This window comes from Silurus meridionalis, chromosome 11, assembly GCF_014805685.1.
Source record: "Silurus meridionalis isolate SWU-2019-XX chromosome 11, ASM1480568v1, whole genome shotgun sequence".
In the NCBI taxonomy this organism is placed as follows: domain Eukaryota; kingdom Metazoa; phylum Chordata; class Actinopteri; order Siluriformes; family Siluridae; genus Silurus; species Silurus meridionalis.
Genome location: NC_060894.1, coordinates 6,209,596 through 6,231,280, shown reverse-complemented (window position 1 = coordinate 6,231,280; position 21,685 = coordinate 6,209,596). Strand labels below are relative to the sequence as shown.

The following is a 21,685-nucleotide window of genomic DNA, read 5'->3' as shown; positions in this document are numbered from 1 at the left end:
CAACAATGGAATCCACTGGTGTGGGTGAAGGTTTGCTGCGTGTTAGTCTTTCTCGCGCTGCTGTAAAAGATTTTTAAAACGGATTGCACTTTGTTACATAAATCCAATTTTTAACCTCTAATCTGACTCCAATTTATAATAAAGATTTAACTTGAATATATCTCATTCAAGATGATCACCTTACTGGTTGTATTTTTTCTTTAATTTGAATAGATTATTCTAAACATTGCATCATTTCAATTACTCATTCATTATGGACCCTTCTAAGTCACCTTTCCATGACCCGACCATATCCTCAGGAGGGTAAGAAGGGGCTTAAGGATGGGTGAGAGGGCAGTGAACAGATTGCTTTCTCTCCTCAGATTAAAGAGATCCTCTCCTCAGATTAGGAAGTTTATTCTTTTGTTGGATGGCAGTTCTCAGAGTCTGACTTCATGAAGAGATCTGACCATCCTTACAAAATGAAAAAACATGATGCTGTTCTGCAGTTAGGACACTGACAAGGAGCTCGGGAGATTACAACACTTGGTTTATTGAACAATGGGAGGTAAAACTCATGCATTAGCCCCAGCGGAATAAACAGTGCATCTCATCTTTCTCTCTCTCAGGTTCTTTCCTGCGATTCCAAATCACTTTACTCACGGTATTATCCCCAGATCTTATTCAATGGTGTAGTACATGATTTACATATATATATATATATATATATATATATATATATATATATATATATATATATATACTTACATTTCTCTCCCTACATATAAATAAATAGTTTTTTACAGATGGAAATATGTTAAAAACGATGTTTAACCCACAAAACTTGTGTGCGACGCACAATTTTTTAATCAACGCATCACATCAGTAACTTGAATCGAACCATCCTTTTTAATGTGTACTAAGAGGTTAAGGACATACGTTTGAAATGTTCGCTTCTAGAGCCGAGTGTGTGTAGCAGGAGAGCTTGTGTCCATCGACAGTTCCGTCTTTATAGCGTAATGAGCTGTCATTCTTGGATGGTGGGCGTGAATTCTGATTTGAAAGCTAGAGAAAGATTGGATATCGATGTACAGCCCACAGCTCCAAAAAGTGCCAGGCATGACAAAATTCCCTCAGCCACAGTTCACAGGGATTTTGATTAGCTTTAAAGGCAAAAACAACAAACAAACTTAGTTGTCTGCAGGCTAGACTTCTTTTCAGAGCAAATGGTATCTATATTGAAGAAAGTGATTTCGCCATGCTAACATTTCATTAAAGAAATAGAAATAAAATGTAGTTCTTTGAGTTTTTTTAGATCAGCAAAAACTACATTTAGCTTTATTTCTTTCTTCATTGGTTGGTTGTTGATGGCTGCCTTCCTCTCGAATCATGCGGTTTTGAGTCAAGAACGAAATGACTTTGCTCTTTTGCTCTCAGGCTCATGTACGTGTTTAGCATGCACATGAGGATCGTTATGCCTCTGTCATGGGGGCAGGGGTGGCATCTGTTCTTAGGTGGGAATGAGAATGCGACTCTCCAAAGAGCAGCAAGAGCACAATATTGGATTACGCATACAATCATAAAACAGAAATATGAATTTAGTGTACAATGATCTTCATTCTGTGTAAATGAGGTTTAAAATAATCAGCCAAGAAACATGGAACTAAGGTTTGTGGTGTTCACATAATAAGTGCCATTTTTATCCCAAAATCAGCATGATTACAAATTTAATATTGATTTTATATAACAGATAAAGTTAATACTGAGACTTAAAATTTTTCTGTTTTCGCACTATTTTGCCAACAAAAACAATTCCAAACAAAGCCACTGCACTATTTTTTTTCATCTTTGAGCAACATGATGGTGTTTAGTTCCTGAAAGATTCACCTGCTTAAATGAGTCGGTTCAATTGCAATGACTCACTTATTAACAGTGACTTACTGGCACTTTTAATTTCACATTTGAAGTATCTTTAATTTTTTTTAATTCAACATTTTATGTTTAAAATATCAAAGCATTATTTATGCATTTTGTAGCCTGAGGTTAAAGCATTACATGTCCCTCTGAGCTGCATTTAACAGTGTGTAAATACTTCTAAAGGCCACTTACCCACTGCAACTTTCCTCCTTTGTCTCTGAAATGTCTCATTTTTCAAATTGACTGATGAAATGTAAGAATTTGACTCAAAAGATGATGCACACTTTTAGAAAAAAGTGACTTTATAAAGGTAAGAAATGCCTATAAAAGGTAAAAAATCAATTTAAATACAAATAAATTTAAAATATCATCTAATTATTTCTAACAATAAAATAAAAAAAAAATAGGGTTTTCATTTTTGGTCAATATCAAATGAAACACTGTATGTTTCAAATGGGATTTTACTATTTCAACCAATGCATGTTGGTTGCATTCATTTCTGAATCCTTTTGTGTATTGTGATCGAGGCAATCTTTCTATTTTTGGTTATAGAGAAGAACATTTTGATGGTTAATTATATTGATATATAATTGAATTGTTAATTGGTTGTAAATTGAATTAAATTAGATTTAGTTCACATATTTCAATACACAGTTTGTTCAGTTTAATGAATTCGCTAGGCAGGTTTTTTTTCTATAGGAACATTCATTGATATTTTGAGAGCAACTCTATGATTGTAAAGCAATTTATAATTTCTTTTCTATAATATTCCCAAAAAAATCCTATATACACTGTAGAACATCAAGAAAATGTTCACTTCTGTGTCTCTAGTCCCAGTCTCGTACATGTTTTTGCAGGCTTAAGGGTTAAGATAAAGGAATCCTAAAACAAAAATAGACAGTTCGATCCCTCGAGCTGCCACTGCATTTTAATAACACACTGTGCAAATCTCTTCGGAGCTAACGCTAACGTTATACACACATTTAATAGCTATTATTATTCACACTCCAGTGCAGTTACCCTCAGCAGTTCAGTATGCTAATGGCTCTGCATCATGCACATGCAAGAGAATCTAATGAATGGCCAATGTACTATACAGAGTTGTGTGCGGGGAAAATGGAGTCGAATGTTTTGGCACCCTATCGAGTTCGAGTAACTTGGCAATATAATTAAGACGATCCCAAAACTGCTCACAGGAAATCATTCATACATAATTTATTATTGTATAAAAATATTACATAAATAGAGATTTTTTTTTTTCATTTTTATACCCATATACAATTTCCTTATTTTGGAATGGAATGAGAACACATTTTATGAGTAGAAAAGCTAAATTGAAGCTCATCTGATGCTTCATCTTTAACTGGAACTGGACCATTGTTTTGTGTTGTTATTTGTGTATGGTACAACAGCAGTCGATTTTTATTCTGCTCTACAATCTAAAAAGCTGAGAGCTCAAACTAACGTCCAGGCAAATCCCTACATATCTGCAACATTCGTCTCCATCCCAGCCAAATCATCATCCCAAACAGTCTGACAGTTTGAATCGTGTCCAGCCGAACGCCAGCGTACGTCTGATCGAAACTGCAGCATATGTCTAATTTAAAGCGTGCAGCTTCAGAGGATCTTGTCAGCAGGTTTTTGAGTGAACACGGCACCCAGATATATTTGGCTCTACATTTGTCTAGTGATGCAAGAAAGACAAGTTCAAGCTCCCTTTTGGTTTTGCTGCCTGAGAGACGGATACAGCCAGGAAAGATGGAGAAAGACAGAATGGGGAAAGATGAAGTGAGATGAAGATAGGTTAAAAATAATGGCATGATAGGGAAAGACGGAAAGAGAGAGAGAGAGAGAGAGAGAGAGAGAGAGAGAGAGAGAGAGAGAGGGAGGGTAAGTAGACTTGAGGCAAATTGAGAGTGTGGGCGAGAGAGAAAGAAAGAGAGAGCGAGCGAGAGTGAGAGCGAGAGAATAGGTCTGTATAGGAGGGAGGGGTATATGGTGAAGGACAACAAGAGAGGCTAAAAGAGAGAGAGAGAGAGAGAGAGAGAGACATGAAGAGATGTGACATGTGAAAAAGAAGCAAAAGAGGAAGAAAGACCCTAGACTAAAGAGGAGTGTGTAGGAGAGGGAAAAAAAGGAGATGATGCAGAACCAGTGCTGTAGATGTTTTTTTCCGATCCCGGGCGAGCACAGATCTCACCGTCACTGATTAACCTGAGGTCAGAAAGAGACGCTGGGACGGATAAGAGAAGGAAAGAGAGGGGACGAAGAAAGAGAGAGCGTCCACATGACTGAACTGAGAGAGCGCGAGTCTCAGCACAGAGGTAACGGACGAGAGCATGGTGTTTGTCGGGATTAGAGGAGGAACAGGCTCAGTGGTGCGGATGCTAATTCACACACCAAGGACAATGTTGGTAAAGTTCCTGCTTTCTGTGTGTTTGTGTGTGTGTGTGTCTGTGGATCTTCTATAATACTGAGACTTTATAATCAATGATAAAAGGCAAATTTGGCCAGAAATGGAATGTACACCCAAAGTGCACTTTGTTCACTTGGACTGAAGCATTAAATCTAGTGTTGCTAACAAGTACTCAAAAATGATCATCCTCATGCCCATGCTCAGCTCCCAAAGTTTGTACATAAACAAAATCATAAGTCCTAAATAGAACATGAACTCTAATGATATCCTCTTCATATTAAAGAACACAATCAGATGTTTGTACACCATGCAAAACTGTAGACTGTACACCCCTCATACTTGTTAGCCACAATAGCATTCATTTTCTACACTTTTGGCTAATCAGTCCCAGCCAGGCTAATTTCCATTTTCTTTGGCCAAACTAGATTTAAAACTCAGTGCTACAGCTCATCAATTGCTTTGGAGTCCAGACGATTAGAAAATTGTACATTGGACATATCAATTGTACTATGTTCTGTTAAACCAAGGCATGTGTACCTATTTTGGATGTGGACGGTGTGCATTGCAAGTGTGTTATGTAAGGGGTAAAGAGACACGCCTACTGTATACCTGGGGTGAGCTGGAAAACACAAGTCGATTTCTGGTAAAAATAAAAATGGCCTATGTTTCCTAGTAGAAAGAAAAGTGTTTCCTAGTAGAAAAAAATAAAAACCTGTGCTTCCTGGTAGAAAGACCTGTGATTCCTGGTAAAAAAAAAAAAAAGACCAGTGTTTTCTGAAAAAAAAAAAAAAAAAAAAGACCTGTGTTTCCTGGTTAAAAAAAAGAATTTTTTATTTTTTTCCTGGTAGAAAGACCTGTGTTTCCTGCAAAAAAAAAAAAGACCAGTGTGTTTGCTGGTTAAGAAAAGACCAGTGTTTCCTGGTAGAAAGACCAGTGTTTCCTGGTAGAGAGACCAGTGTTTCCTGGTAGAAAGAGCTGTGTTTCCTGGTAGAAAGACCTGTGTTTCCCAGTAAAAATTAAAAAGACCAGTGTGTTTGCTGGTTAAAAAATAACCAGTGTTTCCTGGTAGAAAGAGCTGTGTTTCCTGCTAAAAAAAAGAAAGACCAGTGTGTTTGCTGGTTAAAAAAAGAGACCAGTGTTTCCTGGTTAATAAAAAAACAAAAAAACCTGTGTTTCCTGGTAGAAAGGTCTCTGTTTCTTAGTGTAAATATGACCTGTGTTTTCTGTTAAAATTACCAGTGCTTTCTGGAAAAAAGACCTGTGTTTAGAAGTTTAAAAAGACCTGTGTTTCCTAGTAGAAATACCTTTGTTTCCTGGTAAAAAAAAAAAAAAAGAAAAAAAAAGACCAGTGTGTTTCCTGATAAAAATAAATTACCCATCGGTATTTTAGAGGTGAGCAGAAACCAGAGAACCTACAGTAGAGGACGCTTATGTAGGAATTCGGAGAACTGGGAAGTCTGCACAAGCAATAACATAATCTCAGGATCAAACCTGGGAGGTTCTGTATGCTCTTTGCAACATGATGATAAACAGAAACACAGTTACACATAAAGTTCATTTAGCAAAAACAATTTATACGCATAAATGGATGGGAGAGGTTGAATAAATTAGTGTCAGATCTTAATTTTCCAGAGACTTTATTGGCTTTTATTTGATATCTATATAATATCTGCTTTCTAATATCTTGATTGACTATAAACAGAGTTACACAGTGGTGAGGGTTGCTGCCTTGTAGCTCTGTGGTCCCTGGTTTGATCTTTAACACAGTTTACTGTTGGTTTCTATGTACTTCCAGTGTTTCTGGGAACTTCCTCCAGGTTCTATGGTTTTGCCACACTTATTAATACATATTTTATGTGGTTGAAAAATACAAAAATATCTGTTTGCGATTGGTCTAGCATCCTATTACCGGTGTATTGCAGCCCGTAAATACTTTGTTCCCAGTGCTGTCAGGATAAGCTTTGGGTCCACCACAGGTCAAGCCCAAAATTAAGGCAATCAATACAAATTCCAAAATCTTAGATGGGAATGTTTTGAGGAATAGTATTACTAGGTAGCCACTAGTAATAGTCACTAGGTTTGCAAAGGGGCGGAAACTTTCCGGAAACTTTACATGGAAGCTTCATCTGGGGAATATGGGAAACATTCTAAGATAGGAACTTACCAGGAATTTATGAGAAGTACAGTAAGCCCTCTCCTTTTGCGAGCGTTGCGTTCCTGACCCCGCCTCCCCTCGACCCCTTCTTCGCGATAGGCGAAAAATCCGCCAAGTGGCAACCTGTGTATATAGTACAGTATACCTGTATATTAAGGCTTTATAAACCGTCCCAACACTCTTATAAACCTTTCCTCTGCTCTACAACACTTTCAATATTCTTAAACCTACGTAATTTTAATACAAAATATTCTATATGGTAACTCACCAGTGAAGATACAACTTGAATGATGAAGATGATGATGAATTAAGTGTGCAGTACTAATGATGATGACGGTGATGACGATGAAATAAATGTGCTGCATACCCAAGAAAAGCATTACAGCTAATTTTTTAGGCTAGAAAATGCTTATTTTACCGCAAAAATCATTAAAATAACTCAACGATATCACCTATATACCGTAAAAAAATCCCACGATACAGTGAAAAATCCACAAAACAAAATTAGATATATTCCAGGTAAAAACCTGCGTTACAGTGAGACCGTAAAAGCTGAACCTCTATGTGGCGAGGGATTACTGTAATTAGAAATTTAGGGAAATGTATATAAACTGTCATATACAAACAAATATAAACATTTTGTCTGGTCATAAGCTGATATGGACGCAACCTCCCGTATTATCTCACTTAAATGTCTTCTTAGTCACTGCATTTGTTTTTACAACGGTATAATTTAGTTGCAAAATAGCTTAAACAAAACACAAGAAAGTTTAGAAATTAAATCTATGTAATATTTATGTAATTTATGTGAATACTCACCAAGACTGACATTTTTTATTATGGAGGAATGCACAGTCATATAGTCCTACAGTAAGTGTGCTGTGTGCATGTGATTGATGAATGTGCAGCAAATTAAATCTGGTTGTTTTCCAACTACATTCAAGTTCCCTGTTATAGGCTAACCTGCAATTTTCTAGATTCTCAGTTTATTTCCATTAATTCCTTTTAATTTCCATATATTCCTGTTGATTCCCATATTTTCCCATTCATTCCAATGGCAAGTTTCCAGTCTTGGAAATTCCTGGAATTTTGCAACCCTAACTGTCATACTGGAACAGGTTTGGGTCTTCTAGTTTAAGAAAAGGAAAAAAAAATATTATTCTTCCTCATCCATCCAAGACATTCTGTGCAAACTGTGTTGTAACAGTTTGTGAAAGAACCGCATACAGCTGTAACTTCTAATATGTCCATATATTAAATGAGGTTTGCACCTGTGCAGAAAATCATAACTGTCTTACTTGCATCATTTGTTCTGAAATGAAAATAATGTCTCAAGACTCTCTAGCTGTGTGTAAACCCCTGAAAGAGCTTTAATGGCGTTTCTCCATCTGGTGTGCGATGTGAGGCCGATGTCGCTCCCCTTTTTGTCTAGCACATTAATTGGTCTCACGCAGAGAGCGATTTTCAGCATGTTTAATTGCCTCCATGAGCCTGTGTTCTCAGGTCCCTGTCTATGTCGATCAGTATTTCTCCGTGAGACGATATTTAAACTTTAAACTTTTTTTTAAAGAGAATGTATGTCATGCATCATTTGGAAATTAAGGGATGTTTTGCCCATGATAATTGTATCATCCTGATTAGTTTCTTTGACCCAGTTTTTAATTCATCTCCTTCTTCCATGTTACTATCCCTCTTCAGGGTGACCTCATTATTGCTTCGGAATTTTCGTTTGGGTTAAATAGACGAGCACAATACTTTTTTAAAGAAGTGATGCTTTCACTTGCCACCTAGTAGCAGACAGGAAGTAAGAAGACTTTTTTATTGGATTAAAGGATTTAATGAGGAACAAGTACTGCAAGGTTGCATGATTGTAAAACTGCAAGCTGCAAACAAAACACTACATGTGCAGTGGCATGCCATGTATTTCACACCTAGACCTTCAGTGTTGTTCTACCAGACTCAATTGACCTCTTAATACCATCATTATGATGCCACGGCTATAGAAATGATATAAGTTTATAGAGAAACGCAGTATAACAGAGCGCTGCATTACTAACAGGTATCTAATGCAGTGAGATTTACCGTATTTTCCGGACTATAAGCAGCTACTTTTTTCCCATGCTTTGAACCCCGCGGCTTAAACAATGAAGCGGCTAATTTATGGATATTTCCTACGTTTTTCCCGGTTTCACAAACTTCAAGCCAAAAAACTGAGCCCCATAACATTAGACCAATGAAATTGCCGAACGGGTTCAGGTGAACCAATGAAACTCTTTATATTAAATCAGATGTGCTCCCACTGAATCGGGCCGCACCACATCATAAATATGGATGATGTTCCTCTGACGTTTGACCTGCCGCTCACTCGGACTGGCAACAGAAAATGCGAATCATTCGTCACGCTGAAAACAACTGGGCATGAAAAAATGCACTTCATCTGTGTTCTGAGCTGCATGGCATCGGGAGAAAAGCTTCACCGATGGTGATTTTTAAACGCACGACGATGCCAAAAGAAAAACTCTTGAGATAAATTGTTGTGAAGGGAAGGAGGAAGACAGTGAACAATTACTTACTTGGTAGGCTACTGTTTAGATACAAGCCGTGTTACAGACACTGTCTTTCATTAAAACCTGTGTAAAGTTCATTAGTTTCAGTGTAAGCCTGCGGCTTATAGACAGGTGAGGCTTATTAATGTTCAAAATAAAAATCTTTGTCAAATTCAGTGGGTGCGGTTTATATTTGGGGATTACAAAATAATGCAAATTTTGTGTTTTTGTGCAAATTCTACAGGAAAGAATACGAAAAGTATAAATGGTTCATGAAAAAGCTTAATAACTGTAATGAACTGACCTTTCCTGATAAAGATTTTTGAAAATGTCCTTTTTGGTCTTGTATGTATATCTTCAACCAAATTGTTTTTTTCTCCTCTGTCAGTCATTAAGGAATAAAAAAAAAAAAACAGCTATTTTGTCTTTACTTTGTGCATTTTGCTAAAGATGCAGTTTGTGAGCACTGACTGGAGCACTTTTTGACAATCCAATCAAAGAGTGTTAAAATGCTAATGTTATTGTATGCCTGTGAGATGGCCCCAGTGCGGTCACCTCGAAATCTGATTGGTTATTTTAGCAGTTCATTTTTATATATACTTTACACTATAGGCGTTTGCATTGTTGATTCTGAACACCTCAAGGCAGATTTATTTGAGTCTGGCAACACGTGATGGCAGAAAATTTATTGGATAGAAACTTGTACTACTAGAAGCAGGCAGGGTTGTTTTCTAGCTATTTTAGCACCCTAGGCAATATTCATATTGTCACCCCGCCCATCCCCAATGGCTACACCCTCCCACCACAATGCTCCGCCCCCACACCCTACAAAATCATTGGCAACCTTCTTTAAAAAAAGTTCAAACACAATTTATAATCATTGTGAAACTGCCTTAGCATATACTGTATATTAACCTGAAGCAGAAAAAAACATTATAAATAATTTAAATGTTTGAGGTTGAACGGGGTGGCGGCGAGGCAGGGGGTGCTCTCTAGCACCTCCCCGGCTGGTTGTGCCTCTTTCAACCACCTAGCTTTTTTATGCCCAGAAGCGGTGCTGGAAGCAGCACAACCGAGAGAAAAGCTATGAAATTAAGACTATTGACTTTAATCTTATACACATTCATGTAAAAAAATATAATAAACTGTCAGCGTTTTTGATAGTGTTTAGGCCAAGCAGAGAAGTCCCTGCTGGCCCTGATGGCCTTCCACAAGATTTAAGCAACTTCTAGATTCTTCTTATTTCGTTTAATATATTAATATTGTTGCAGTTTTGCATTTTTTACCAGGCACATTCATTGAGGCATTAAAAAAAGCAATTTATCATAAACGTTTTCCTTTTTATTTTGCACTCTATTCTGTTTGGACCGCACTCTAGTGGAGCTTCTGAGATCTGCCCTGCTTTCTTACCCAAACATTTCATTGTCACTATGATGGAAAACGAATAACTTTGGGCTGTTTAGTCACACCGTGTCTATAGTGAATGTCGGATGAATAATTCGAATCTTAATACGCTGTAGTGGAAAAAAATCGTTCCTAACAAGCTCGTCATCATCGCTGGCAAAAACTGCACTGACAGGAACTTCTACAACAATGCACACTGACGATCGTAGGTTGTCAGGCATCCTCGGGTACAAAACATCGATTTAATTATTTAGCATTAATCATGATGCATCTTTAGCATTCTGTTTTTGAAATCCTTTCGTTTCATAATCATTATCATCAGATTGCTTTCTGAAGGTTATTCAGCATATTTATTTCTGTCTAATTATTTATTCAATATTTCTATTTACAGCAAATGTTTTATTTAGCGATAGGGCAACAAGGCATGCTGGGAAATAAAGCTAATGAATAAAGCCATAGCAATAAGAGTAGGAGTTATTGTCCTGCAACAGTGCATGAGGCGAAGAAGCCAAGAACGGCGCTGTGGAGGGCGGAACGAATGAACTCGTTTCAGTTCTAGTAATTCGATTGGTTTGAACATGATTTGATTCTCAGAGCTGATTTGTGAAGGGAATCTGGGTGAAAGGATCGGTGTTAAGCCAACGATGGATACAACAATGATGGATTGTGTTTGGGTGAGGAATTTAATGTTATCGAATCAGGTTATGATGGAAGGGATATGAATCATTTGCTCATGTCACTTACGCTCAATTGGCGATTAATCAGTAAGTCAAGTGCTTCTTTAATATCAGATTAGAGCTGTAATAAAGAATAAAACAGCGTGGGTCATGCCTTTATAGGAAATTCATAATTCATTAAGTGCAGTATAGCAAAAGCAATTTATGGTAGTAACTGTAGAAGGATATTCCGGGCAGTTTTCGCGAACGCACAGTGACTGCTAAATTTCAAAAGTACTTCTCCTGCTGGTGGAGAAAAAATCACGCGTAGAAGATTGCGTTTGGATTATGTCACAATTTATGCGTCCACCTATGAAAAATGCAATTGCAAATACAATTTGGTATTCATTTAAAAAATTTGCCTGAATATCCTTCTAAAAAGTAACCATAGCAATTAACCAAAGCTAATCACATTATTTAGTAAAGAATGGAATACCATACCTTTACATACATTTATTGTTGAGGAATGTTTTGGAAGCAAACTAGTTCCTGTTTTAACTTACAAAATAAATCTCTTTCCCTCTGCCAGGTTCTGTTTTGCCAATATGGCCAGAGGACACAAAGGTTAAACTCCTGTGTCGTGAAAATGTCATTTATGTGTGATAAAGCACTGGCATTGTAGCCTCCTCTCATAAATTTGGATTATGTGAAGGGATCTTATCATGTCCCTGTGGTAATACACTATATGCCCAAAAGTAATGGAACATCAAGCCTTTCCAGCCATATTTGGTCAGCAATTTTTGCAAACCCGTCCCAGTATAACAATGCCCGAAGCCAGTTTAATGAAGATATGTTTACATGGGTTTGCGTGAAAGATTTTGAGTTGCCTGTAATGTTGACTGCACCCCAGGCCTCCTCACCCTACCTACATCAGTACCTTGTACCTCAACACCCTCGTGGCTGAATGAGCAAAATCTTCACAAGCAAACTCTAAAATCTCCTGGAACATTTTCCTAGAAGCGTGGAGGTTATTATAACAGTGAAAGGGGACTAAATGTGGAATGAGAAAAAGCGCATGCCAATTTTATGATCAGGTGTCTGCAAACTTTTGTCTATATATAATGTATGTTAGGTTGAGTGCAATGATATAAACCTGAAAGCCACAACTACAGCCCTGCTACTGTTTCCTGATCTTTCAACAGCCCTGTGGTGAAAATGAAACCAAAGTGAAAGATTTTCCTTTGGAACTCTAATTTTGCTTGATGAAGCTTTAATTAGATTTTCCGCTAAAGATTTGCTAACGTAATTTGAACGAGACCTGGTTAAAAATCCTCTCAGTGCTTTATAATGAATCTCTTCTCTCGTTTAAAGACTGTATGGACCCAATTATTGTTAACACAGCATAAAAAAACTGCTACGCTGTTTCTGGTTTAAAACATTCTAATTCTAGCGATCTTGATGTGAGGTCGATGTTAGAGTGGCACAACACATTGCTTGTGTGCAGTATGAGTATAAAAAAGGTCTCCAGTGTCAGAGCTTTGAAACAGTCAGAGTTAAAGATGGTAAAGTAAAAGTAAAAACTTTTTTACACAGAAATCCCTCATCTTCAGAAACTTTTGCAGTTTCTTGGCAACACAACAAGCTACATTTTTTTTCTCATGACCTTTCAAAGAAAGAAAGATACAGACAAGGCATGAGGCTTATTATAGCTGCTGTAACAAAAATGATAAGAGGAAGTAACTTTTTAAACGTGTAAATGTGCTGATGCTATAAATTGGATGCTTGAAATGTCATTCATAAAAAACTGAGGAATGTTCAAATGTTTTGAAGGTAACCTTTCTGTGATAGCGTATTTAATTTGTTGCCGTTGATCATGTTTATTGGAGAAATTAAGCCTGTTGATCATTTAGGCTTGTCGCTAGTGTCTAGTGTTGCTGTGTGTGTCACAGATGGTTGTGGTGTTTACTGTGATTCACCCTGAAGCCCTCACACTGACCAAATTACAGTTCACACTCCAACAGATGGCCTTCCTCATCACACACCAACAATCAAATCCGGAAATTAGTATCTTTGTGCAATTGGGCTATAAATAATCGTTTTTAAAGAGAGGTTTTTTTTGTCTCTGGCTGTAATCAGTCCTTCTCTACAGACAGATTCACCTTCCTGTGACAATTCCACTAGCCAGACATTTTTTCTGAAGTGAGATGGAAACTACTTATAGCCCAGAGGTGATGCAGGAAACTTAAACGTTATATTAGTTAACATTTTTAATATTGTAATCCTTAAGGCTTATATCAGTCTATTTCTTAAAGGCTTGATGTAGAATACTGCTGAGTGCTTCATATTTTGACTTGGTTTTGATTAAAACCTTGTAGGACACTAACAGCATGAACCTAACTTGTGTGTTTTTAGCATCATTGATATAAGGAGGAAGAAAATTAGTGGTTAGGGCTTTGGATCTAAAGGTAGTGAGTTCAAATCTAAGCCACACCAAACGGCAGCTCCTGAGCCCCTGATCAAGGCCCTTAACCCCATAGTTGCTCATTTGAATAAATGAGATCAATGTAAGTCACTCTCTATAAAGGCATCTTCCAAATGTTGTAAATGTAAGTTCTACATAAAACATTATGTAGAAGGATCCATGTGGCAATAAATATAAGAAGCTACTGTACAGAAAAGAAACCTTGAGGAAATCTGTAAAGCTCTTGTGTAGACCCCGGCAGCATGTGCTGCTCTATCTAAAAGTGATCTGTATACTGTAACTCTTTTTGTGATGATGAACCCTTAACTATCCAAAGAATGCTAAATTAAATTAAAAAACACAGTTAACAGGAGTTTATTAGGAGAATCTTAGGGCTTTGGTAAACGTCCATTTTGAGAACCCAGAACTTAACAGCAGATTTTTTCCCTGTTAGAAAGTGTTAAAGTGCTAAGAACAATCATATTAGTAAACTATTAAAAGAATATTTATAGAATTGTTTCATAGCATGCATTCTAGACCAACAGTTCATTGGTTGTGCTCAAAGCAAGTTTTATGTAGAATCTTCTAAATGGCTGAATAGTTTTTATCTACAAATCCTTACTCTTTAAAAAACACTTTTCTATGAGTGTGTTTGAAAACTCCTAAGGTTTGTCCAATAAGAGAACCTACTTTTTTTATGAACAAAGAACCCTATGTAATCCTATATACATCGATCAGGCATAACATTATGGACACCTGAAAATATTGTGTTGGTCCCCCTTTTGCTGTCAGAACAGTCCTGATCCTTCAAGCATTAACAGCATTAACTTTATCAGCAATTTGAACTACAGCAAATCATCTGTTGGATCCTACCACACCGGCCAGACTTTGCTTCCCACGTGCATCAATGGGCCTTGGCCGCTCATGATGCTCATACACAAGGTTTTGGGAGGCTAAAGCATTTTTCACAAAGGATCCTTGGGTGTATGGAGACCTAATAGGCTATGGTGGCCCTCCAGTTGTTAAGACGTTGGAATTGTGATGAGAAAGTCATGAGTTTAAATTCCAGCTCTGCCTGGCTGCCACTCCTGGGCCCTTGAGCAAGGCCCCTAACTCTCAGTAAGTCGCTCTGGATTTGGGTGTCTGTCAATCGGCATTAACTTCCAGGAGTATTTTACCATAAACCAAAAATTGTTTTAACTAGATGCTATTTTTAGGAGCCAAAGTATCCCTAACCTTCTGAAAGAGTTACAGAACTTATGAAGATTCCTTTAGGGTTATTCAAGGTCTTCAATGGATTCTGAAGTACTTGGGTATTTAAGGCTTTTTTGCTTTCATAAGCTTCTTAGATAGAGAAATTACTTTGTATACGTGGTTTTATATTAAACATGGTTTGGTATCCCACAAAGCTCAATTTAAAGCCCACTTTTTTTTTTTAAGCTTTTCTGCTGTCAAGCTGGTTTAAAATGTTATTATGCAAATCAAAATGTACTTATTTTTTTACAGTACAATGCAAACTAGCACTCTTTTCGAGTTCCACCCACATGCCAATCCAAAGAGAGTGTCTATGGGTTTATGTAAGGCTGTTATATAAGCAGTCCATGTAAAGCAAAAAAAAAGGGCTGAAAACAAAGTACTGTAGCTCTGGCACTTTTGCAAGCGGAGTGGAGTATAATGTATGTGTGTGTGAAAGCATATAGAAATGCTGGTGCAGCAGAACGAAATTGGAAATGTCAGGGAAAAAAAGGCATAGACTAGCAAATAAATCTGTTATACGACCCCACCAAAAATCATACGTTCTTTGTTGGATTAATCCACTTCTTTTAAAGCACATACAGTTATTTATAATTTATGTATAATCATCATTTCATACCATAAAGACAAATGTCTTGTGCACTGATAATTGAAAGTTGGCCATAATTCATTTATGACTTAAAAACATGCAGCACGGGGATCACACAGCGCTGTCATTAATGGATGTTTAATGTTGAGCTTAATAATATTTTATAGTTGTTGGTTATAAGCAATGACATATATAATGCTATCAGGTTTTGCTGAAGTAAACCTGATACTAGTATTTAAAAAACAATTATGAATTATTGTCATTTATTTATTTGAAATTTTTATTTCATTATTAATAGATTCTTTATTTATTTAACCACCCGAGCCACCAATATATACCAGAAAATACATTTTGAGGAATAATTTGTTATAATATATTATTTCTATATAATTATTAGTAGATGCACTATACTTTTTTGTATTTAAAAAGTGACCAATGTTTTCTATGTAGGTTGGTTTCTCCTCACTAAACTGTTTCTCGAGCACGTTCTCTCAGCACGTATCACAACACATAGAATACAAATTAACATGGCAGAGGTAGAGCTGCATCTTCCTGTAGACAGAACAAAAAAACAAGTCTATCTGTCTAAAGTTCTTATATATTTCTACAAAAGCATGTTTATGAAAAGGCCATGCATTAGAAGTCAGAAGGCACTTAAGTAAATTTATGATTTGCTGTTTGAACAAAAAAAAAGTAAATTATCTGTACTGTGTTGAATTGCACAGCATCATTTTCCAGTGTATCGTATAGCAGTGAATCACATTGTGTTCAATCAAATAAAAATCGGACCACACTGCACCGTAATGGGGTGAATCGTATCACATTACATCAGTAGCTGCTTTATATGTATCTCACTTACTGAGATGCACATCCCTAATATAGGGGAAAAAAAAAATTCTATCTATCTATCTATCTATCTATCTATCTATCTATCTATCTATCTATCTATCTATCTATCTATCTATCTATCTATCTATCTATCTATCTATCTATCTATCTATCTATCTATATATCACAAAAGTGAGTACACCCCTCACATTTAAGTATATCTTCTCAAGGGACAAAACTATAATAATAATAATAATAATAATAATAATAATAATAATAATAATAATAATAATATATTTTAGAGTCAAAAATAACTCAAGATACAGCCATTATTGTCTAAATAGCTGGCAACAAAATTAAGTACACCCTAATGTGTACATTTTCACAGCTCTAATATATATATATATATATATATATATATATATATATATATATATATATATATATATATATATATAATATATATATATATATATATATATATATATATATATATATATATATATATATATATATATATATAATTAATATTAAATTAAAAAGTTGGGTATGTTTTCAACTTGAATAATAATAATTATGAAAAACAAAAACAAACTTGTGGTCCACCACTTAATCTGTTCCTGAGGGAACTCAGATTGTAACTATGCTTCATGCGGAAAAAGGATTAAGTGTGTACCGAACCAAAAGCCGAAATTCCGGTATGAATACGTGTACCGTTACACTCCTAATGTGTGTACATATACATATACACATACAAACACTATATATAATACACACTTATTTCTTGTAACCCTATACGGTGTAGTTTATAAATAAAAATATATATGTATAGCTGCACAGATTTATTGATATATTGTCATAATAAACATTTGGCATAAAAGGCAATTTATCCCTTATAGATTAAAACAAATAAGTAGCATTATTTATTCTATGTAAAGCCCAATTTATTTTATACTAATTATATTTGTGAAACACACATCACACAACACAAAATATTCATATTCAACACAACTCAGATGGGGAACAGTGAGAGGGGGCACAGTTCATTTTAAATTTAGTGTACGTGAAAACTATAAGATAGATCAAATGATAGACGCATCTTATGTAAATAAAAATTAAAAAAAGCATGTACTGATTATAAGTTTATATAAAAAAAAATATTGATTTAAAACTTCTTTTTGTGACACTTCCCCCCCTGCATGCTCTGAGCAGTGGACTCGTCTGAGGAAAGGAAAGAGGAACTGAAAATGGCCAGGCAGACGATAAATAAATAAATAACGGTATCGGTTTTAGGATCAGAAACATGACAGAGATGCTTTCACATTGAACTTTATAAACAACACAAGTTCTGGTGAGTTTATTTTTTTTAGCAAATAAATATTTGTTATCATTGCAGCCTTTTTAATTAGATGCACTAAAGTTCTAGGTATACTGTATATTACATACACAATTAAACTTTTTTAATGAATTGCAGGATATTGCTGTTATATTGAATATTGGATAAATTCACTGGGTAGAACTGCATAGTTCACAGTGTTTTGCAATTATTAAGTCTATTTTATTAGACTTTATTGCAGTTCATTTGTGTATTGCAAGCTCTTATTCAGGTTTATAGTCACATCTAATGCAGTTACACTGTATATATTTTAGAAATACTGCATGCATGTACTTTATACAAGCAACACAACTGACAGAGAATAACGAATATACTACACTGTACTGTTGTTCAGCTTATATATTGCTCACAAATATATCATTTTATGTAACTTTTAATCACCTGGAAGCGCAAACTTCATTGCCAATAATCCTCCACTAGAAAATGTATCAACTGATACATCACATGACTCGTCATTTCCTGCTCACCTTCCTCTGACTAAGCACACCTGCTTCATATATAATTTATTACACACACTATGGACAAAACTGGGGTTGGATTGGATTAAATGGGAAGATCTTGAGTGGCCTGCTATAGAGCTCTGATTTCAACCCTATTGAACACCTTTGGGATGAATAGGAACACTGACTGCACCTCAGGCCTCCTCACTGTACATCAGTACCTGACCTTTGTATATAAATAAACACAAATCTCCACAAGCACACTCCAAAATCTACTGTACCTTTTTCCAGAACAGTGGAATTTATTTTAACAGCAAACAGCAATTTATAACACCAAACTATACAAGTAGTTTTGCTATGCTACTTCCTGTTTCACTGAGGGATAAATATGACACTACACACTTCTACAAAATCTGTGATATGCATCATCATGTGAAAATAACGTTTAGTGGTTAAGTGATTATCAGCATGCAGAATTCTGCGATATAATAGATATAAAACAATCCGTAACAGTACAAGATGAAACATTAAAAAGCATAATAAGCGTCATTAAAATAAATCTATTTGGACATACTGTATATCCATTAAATAACCCAGCCATTAGAGAGGCACAAGCCAGTGCATTCTTAGTGCCGGTCCCAAGCCCGGGTAAATGGGGAGGGTTGCGTTAGGAAGGGCATCCAGCGTAAAACATGTGCCAAATCAAATATGCGGATCACAAATGAGAATGTCATACCGGATCGGTCGAGGCCCGGGTTAACAACGACCGCCACAGGTATCGTTAGCCGACAGGGTACCGGTGGAAATTGGGCTACTGTTGGCCGAAGGAGGAAAAGGAGAGGAGGAAGACGTCTACAGAGACGGCAGGGAAAGGAGCAGTGTAGGAGAGTGGAGGTTAGGGTTGGTACTTTAAATGTTGGTACTATGACGGGTAAAGGGAGAGAGTAGCTGATATGATGGAGAGGAGAAAGGTAGATATGCTGTGTGTTCAGGAGACCAAGTGGAAAGGGAGTAAGGCCAGGAACATTGGAGGTGGATTTAAACTGTTTTATCATGGTGTGGATGGAAAGAGAAATGGTGTAGGGGTGATTCTGAAGGAAGAGTACAGTAAGAGTGTAGTGGAGGTGAAGAGAGTTTCTGATAGGGTGATGATCGTGAAGGTGGAAGTTGAAGGATGATGATAAATGTCATCAGTGCCTATGCTCCACAAGTTGGCTGTGAGATGGAGGAGAAGGAAAGATTCTGGAGTGAATTAGATGAAGTGGTAGATGGTGTACCTAGGAAAGAATGGTTGGTGATTGGGGCGGACTTTAATGGGCATGTAGGTGAAGGGAACAGAGGTGATGAGGAGGTGATGGGTAGGTATGGTTTTAAGGAGAGGAATGTGGAAGGGCAGATGGTGGTAGATTTTGCTAAAAGGATGGAAATGGCAGTGGTGAACACTTATTTTAAGAAGAAGGAGGATCATAGGGTGACGATAAGAGTGGAGGAAGGTGCACACAGGTGGACTATGTGCTATGCAGGAGGTGCAACCTGAAGGAGATTGGCGACTGTAAGGTGTTGGCAGGGGACAGTGTAGCTAGACAGCATAGGATGGTGGTCTGTAGGATGGTTTTGGAGGCGAAGAAGAAGAGGAGGAGAGTGAGGACTGAAAGAAGAATAAGATGGTGGAAACTGAAGGAGGAAGAGTGTAGTGTGAGGTTCACGGTAGAGGTCAGAGAGAGGCTCAGTGGTGTTAAGGAGGTGTTGGATGATTGGGCAACTACTGCAGGGGTGATGAGGGAGGCAGCTAGAAAAGTACTTGGTGTGTCATCTGGAAATAGAAAGGAAGACAAGGAGACGTGGTGGTGGAATGAGGAAGTGCAGGAGAGCATAAGGAGAAAGAGTTTGGCAAAACAGAAGTGGGATAGACAGAGTGATGAGAAAAGTAGGCAGGAGTACAAGGAGATGCGGCAGCAGGTTAAGAGGGATGTGGCGAAAGCCAAGGAAAAGGCATATGAGGAGCTGTATGAGAGGTTGGACACTAAGGAAGGAGAAAAGGATTTGTACCGATTGGCCAGGCAGAGGGACCGAGCTGGAAAGGATGTACTGCAAGTTAGAGCAGTAAAGGATGGAGAGGGAAATGTGTTGACTAGTGAGGAGAGTGTGTTGAGAAGGTGGAGGGAGTATTTTGAGCAGCTGATGAATGAGGAAAATCACAGAGAGAGAAGGTTGGATGATGTGGAGTTGGTGAAGCAGGATGTAGATAGGATTAGTAAGGAGGAAGTGAGAGCAGCGATTAAGAGGATGAAGAGTGGAAAGTCGGTTGGACCAGATGACATACCGGTAGAAGCGTGGAGATGTTTAGGAGAGATGGCAGTGGAGTTTTTGACCAGATTGTTTAACAGGATTTTGGAAGGTGAGAAGATGCCTGAGGAATGGAGAAGAAGTGTGCTGGTACCGATCTTTAAGCATAAAGGAGATGTGCAGACCTGCAGTAACTACAGGGGTATTAAGTTGATCAGTCACACCATGAAGTTATGGGAAAGAGTAGTGGAAGCCAGGCTGAGAGAAGAGGTGACCATCTGTGAGCAACAGTATGGTTTCATGCCGAGGAAGAGCACCACAGATGCCTTATTTGCTTTGAGAATGTTGATGGAGAAGTATAGAGAAGGACAGAAGGAATTGCATTGTGTATTTGTGGATTTAGAGAAGGCGTGCGACAGAGTGCCAAGAGAGGAGTTGTGGTATTGTATGAGGAAGTCAGGTGTGTCAGAGAAGTATGTGAGGGTGGTGCAGGACATGTATGAGGACAGTGTGACGGCAGTGAAGTGTGCAGTAGGTACGACAGACTGGTTTAGAGTGAAGGTTGGACTGCATCAAGGATCGGCCCTGAGCCCTTTCCTGTTTGCAGTGGTGATGGACAGGTTGACGGACGAGGTCAGACAGGAGTCTCCTGGACTATGATGTTTGCGGATGATATTGTGATTTGTTGTGAGAGTAGGGAGCAGGTTGAGAAGAGCCTGGAGAGGTGGAGATATGCGCTGGAGAGAAGGGGAATGAAACTCAGTAGGAGTAAGACAGAATACATGTGTGTGAATGAGAGGGAGGGCAGTGGAGTGGTGCGGTTGCAGGGAGAAGAGCTTCAGAAGGTGGAGGAATTCAGGTACCTGGGGTCAACAGTGCAAAGTAATGGAGAGTGTGTTAGAGAAGTGAAGAAAAGAGTGCAGGCAGGGTGGAGTGGGTGGAGAAGAGTGACAGGAGTGATTTGTGATAGTAGGGTATCTGCAAAATGAAAGGGAAAGTTTATAGGACTGTGGTGAGACCTGCGATGTTGTATGGTTTAGAGACAGTGGCATTGAGTAAAAGACAGGAGGTGGAGCTGGAGGTAGCAGAGCTGAAGATGTTGAGGTTTTCGTTGGGAGTGACGAGGATGGACAAGATTAGAAATGAGTTTATTAGAGGGACAGCGCATGTAGGATGTTTTGGTGACAAGGTGAGGGAGGCGAGATTGAGATGGTTTGGACATGTGCAGAGGAGGGACATGAATTATATTGGTAGAAGAATGCTGAGGATGGAGCCACCAGGTAGGAGGAAAAGAGGAAGGCCAAGAAGGAGGTTCATGGATGTGGTGAGGGAAGACATGCAGGTAGTTGGTGTAAAAG

At 37.6% G+C, this 21,685-nt stretch overlaps 1 protein-coding gene across 9 annotated transcripts in view; it reads left to right on the top strand.

The window, feature by feature from the left end:
• The first annotated feature begins 3,960 nt into the window (after window positions 1-3,960).
• The window catches only part of gramd1ba (GRAM domain containing 1Ba), an 83,443-nt gene continuing 65,718 nt past the window's right edge, over window positions 3,961-21,685 (top strand). For 3 of the 9 annotated variants that reach the window (XM_046861314.1, XM_046861309.1, XM_046861307.1), the window contains exon 1: window positions 3,961-4,306. Coding sequence is in view for 1 of the 9 variants with exons in the window: in XM_046861315.1 (XP_046717271.1) it covers window positions 4,236-4,306 (71 nt within the window). In the remaining 8 variants the exon portion in view is untranslated. Of the gene's footprint in view, window positions 4,307-17,541; window positions 17,557-21,685 lie in introns of those variants that run through there. The other 6 variants (XM_046861311.1, XM_046861310.1, XM_046861313.1 and 3 more) reach the window with 4 other exon arrangements.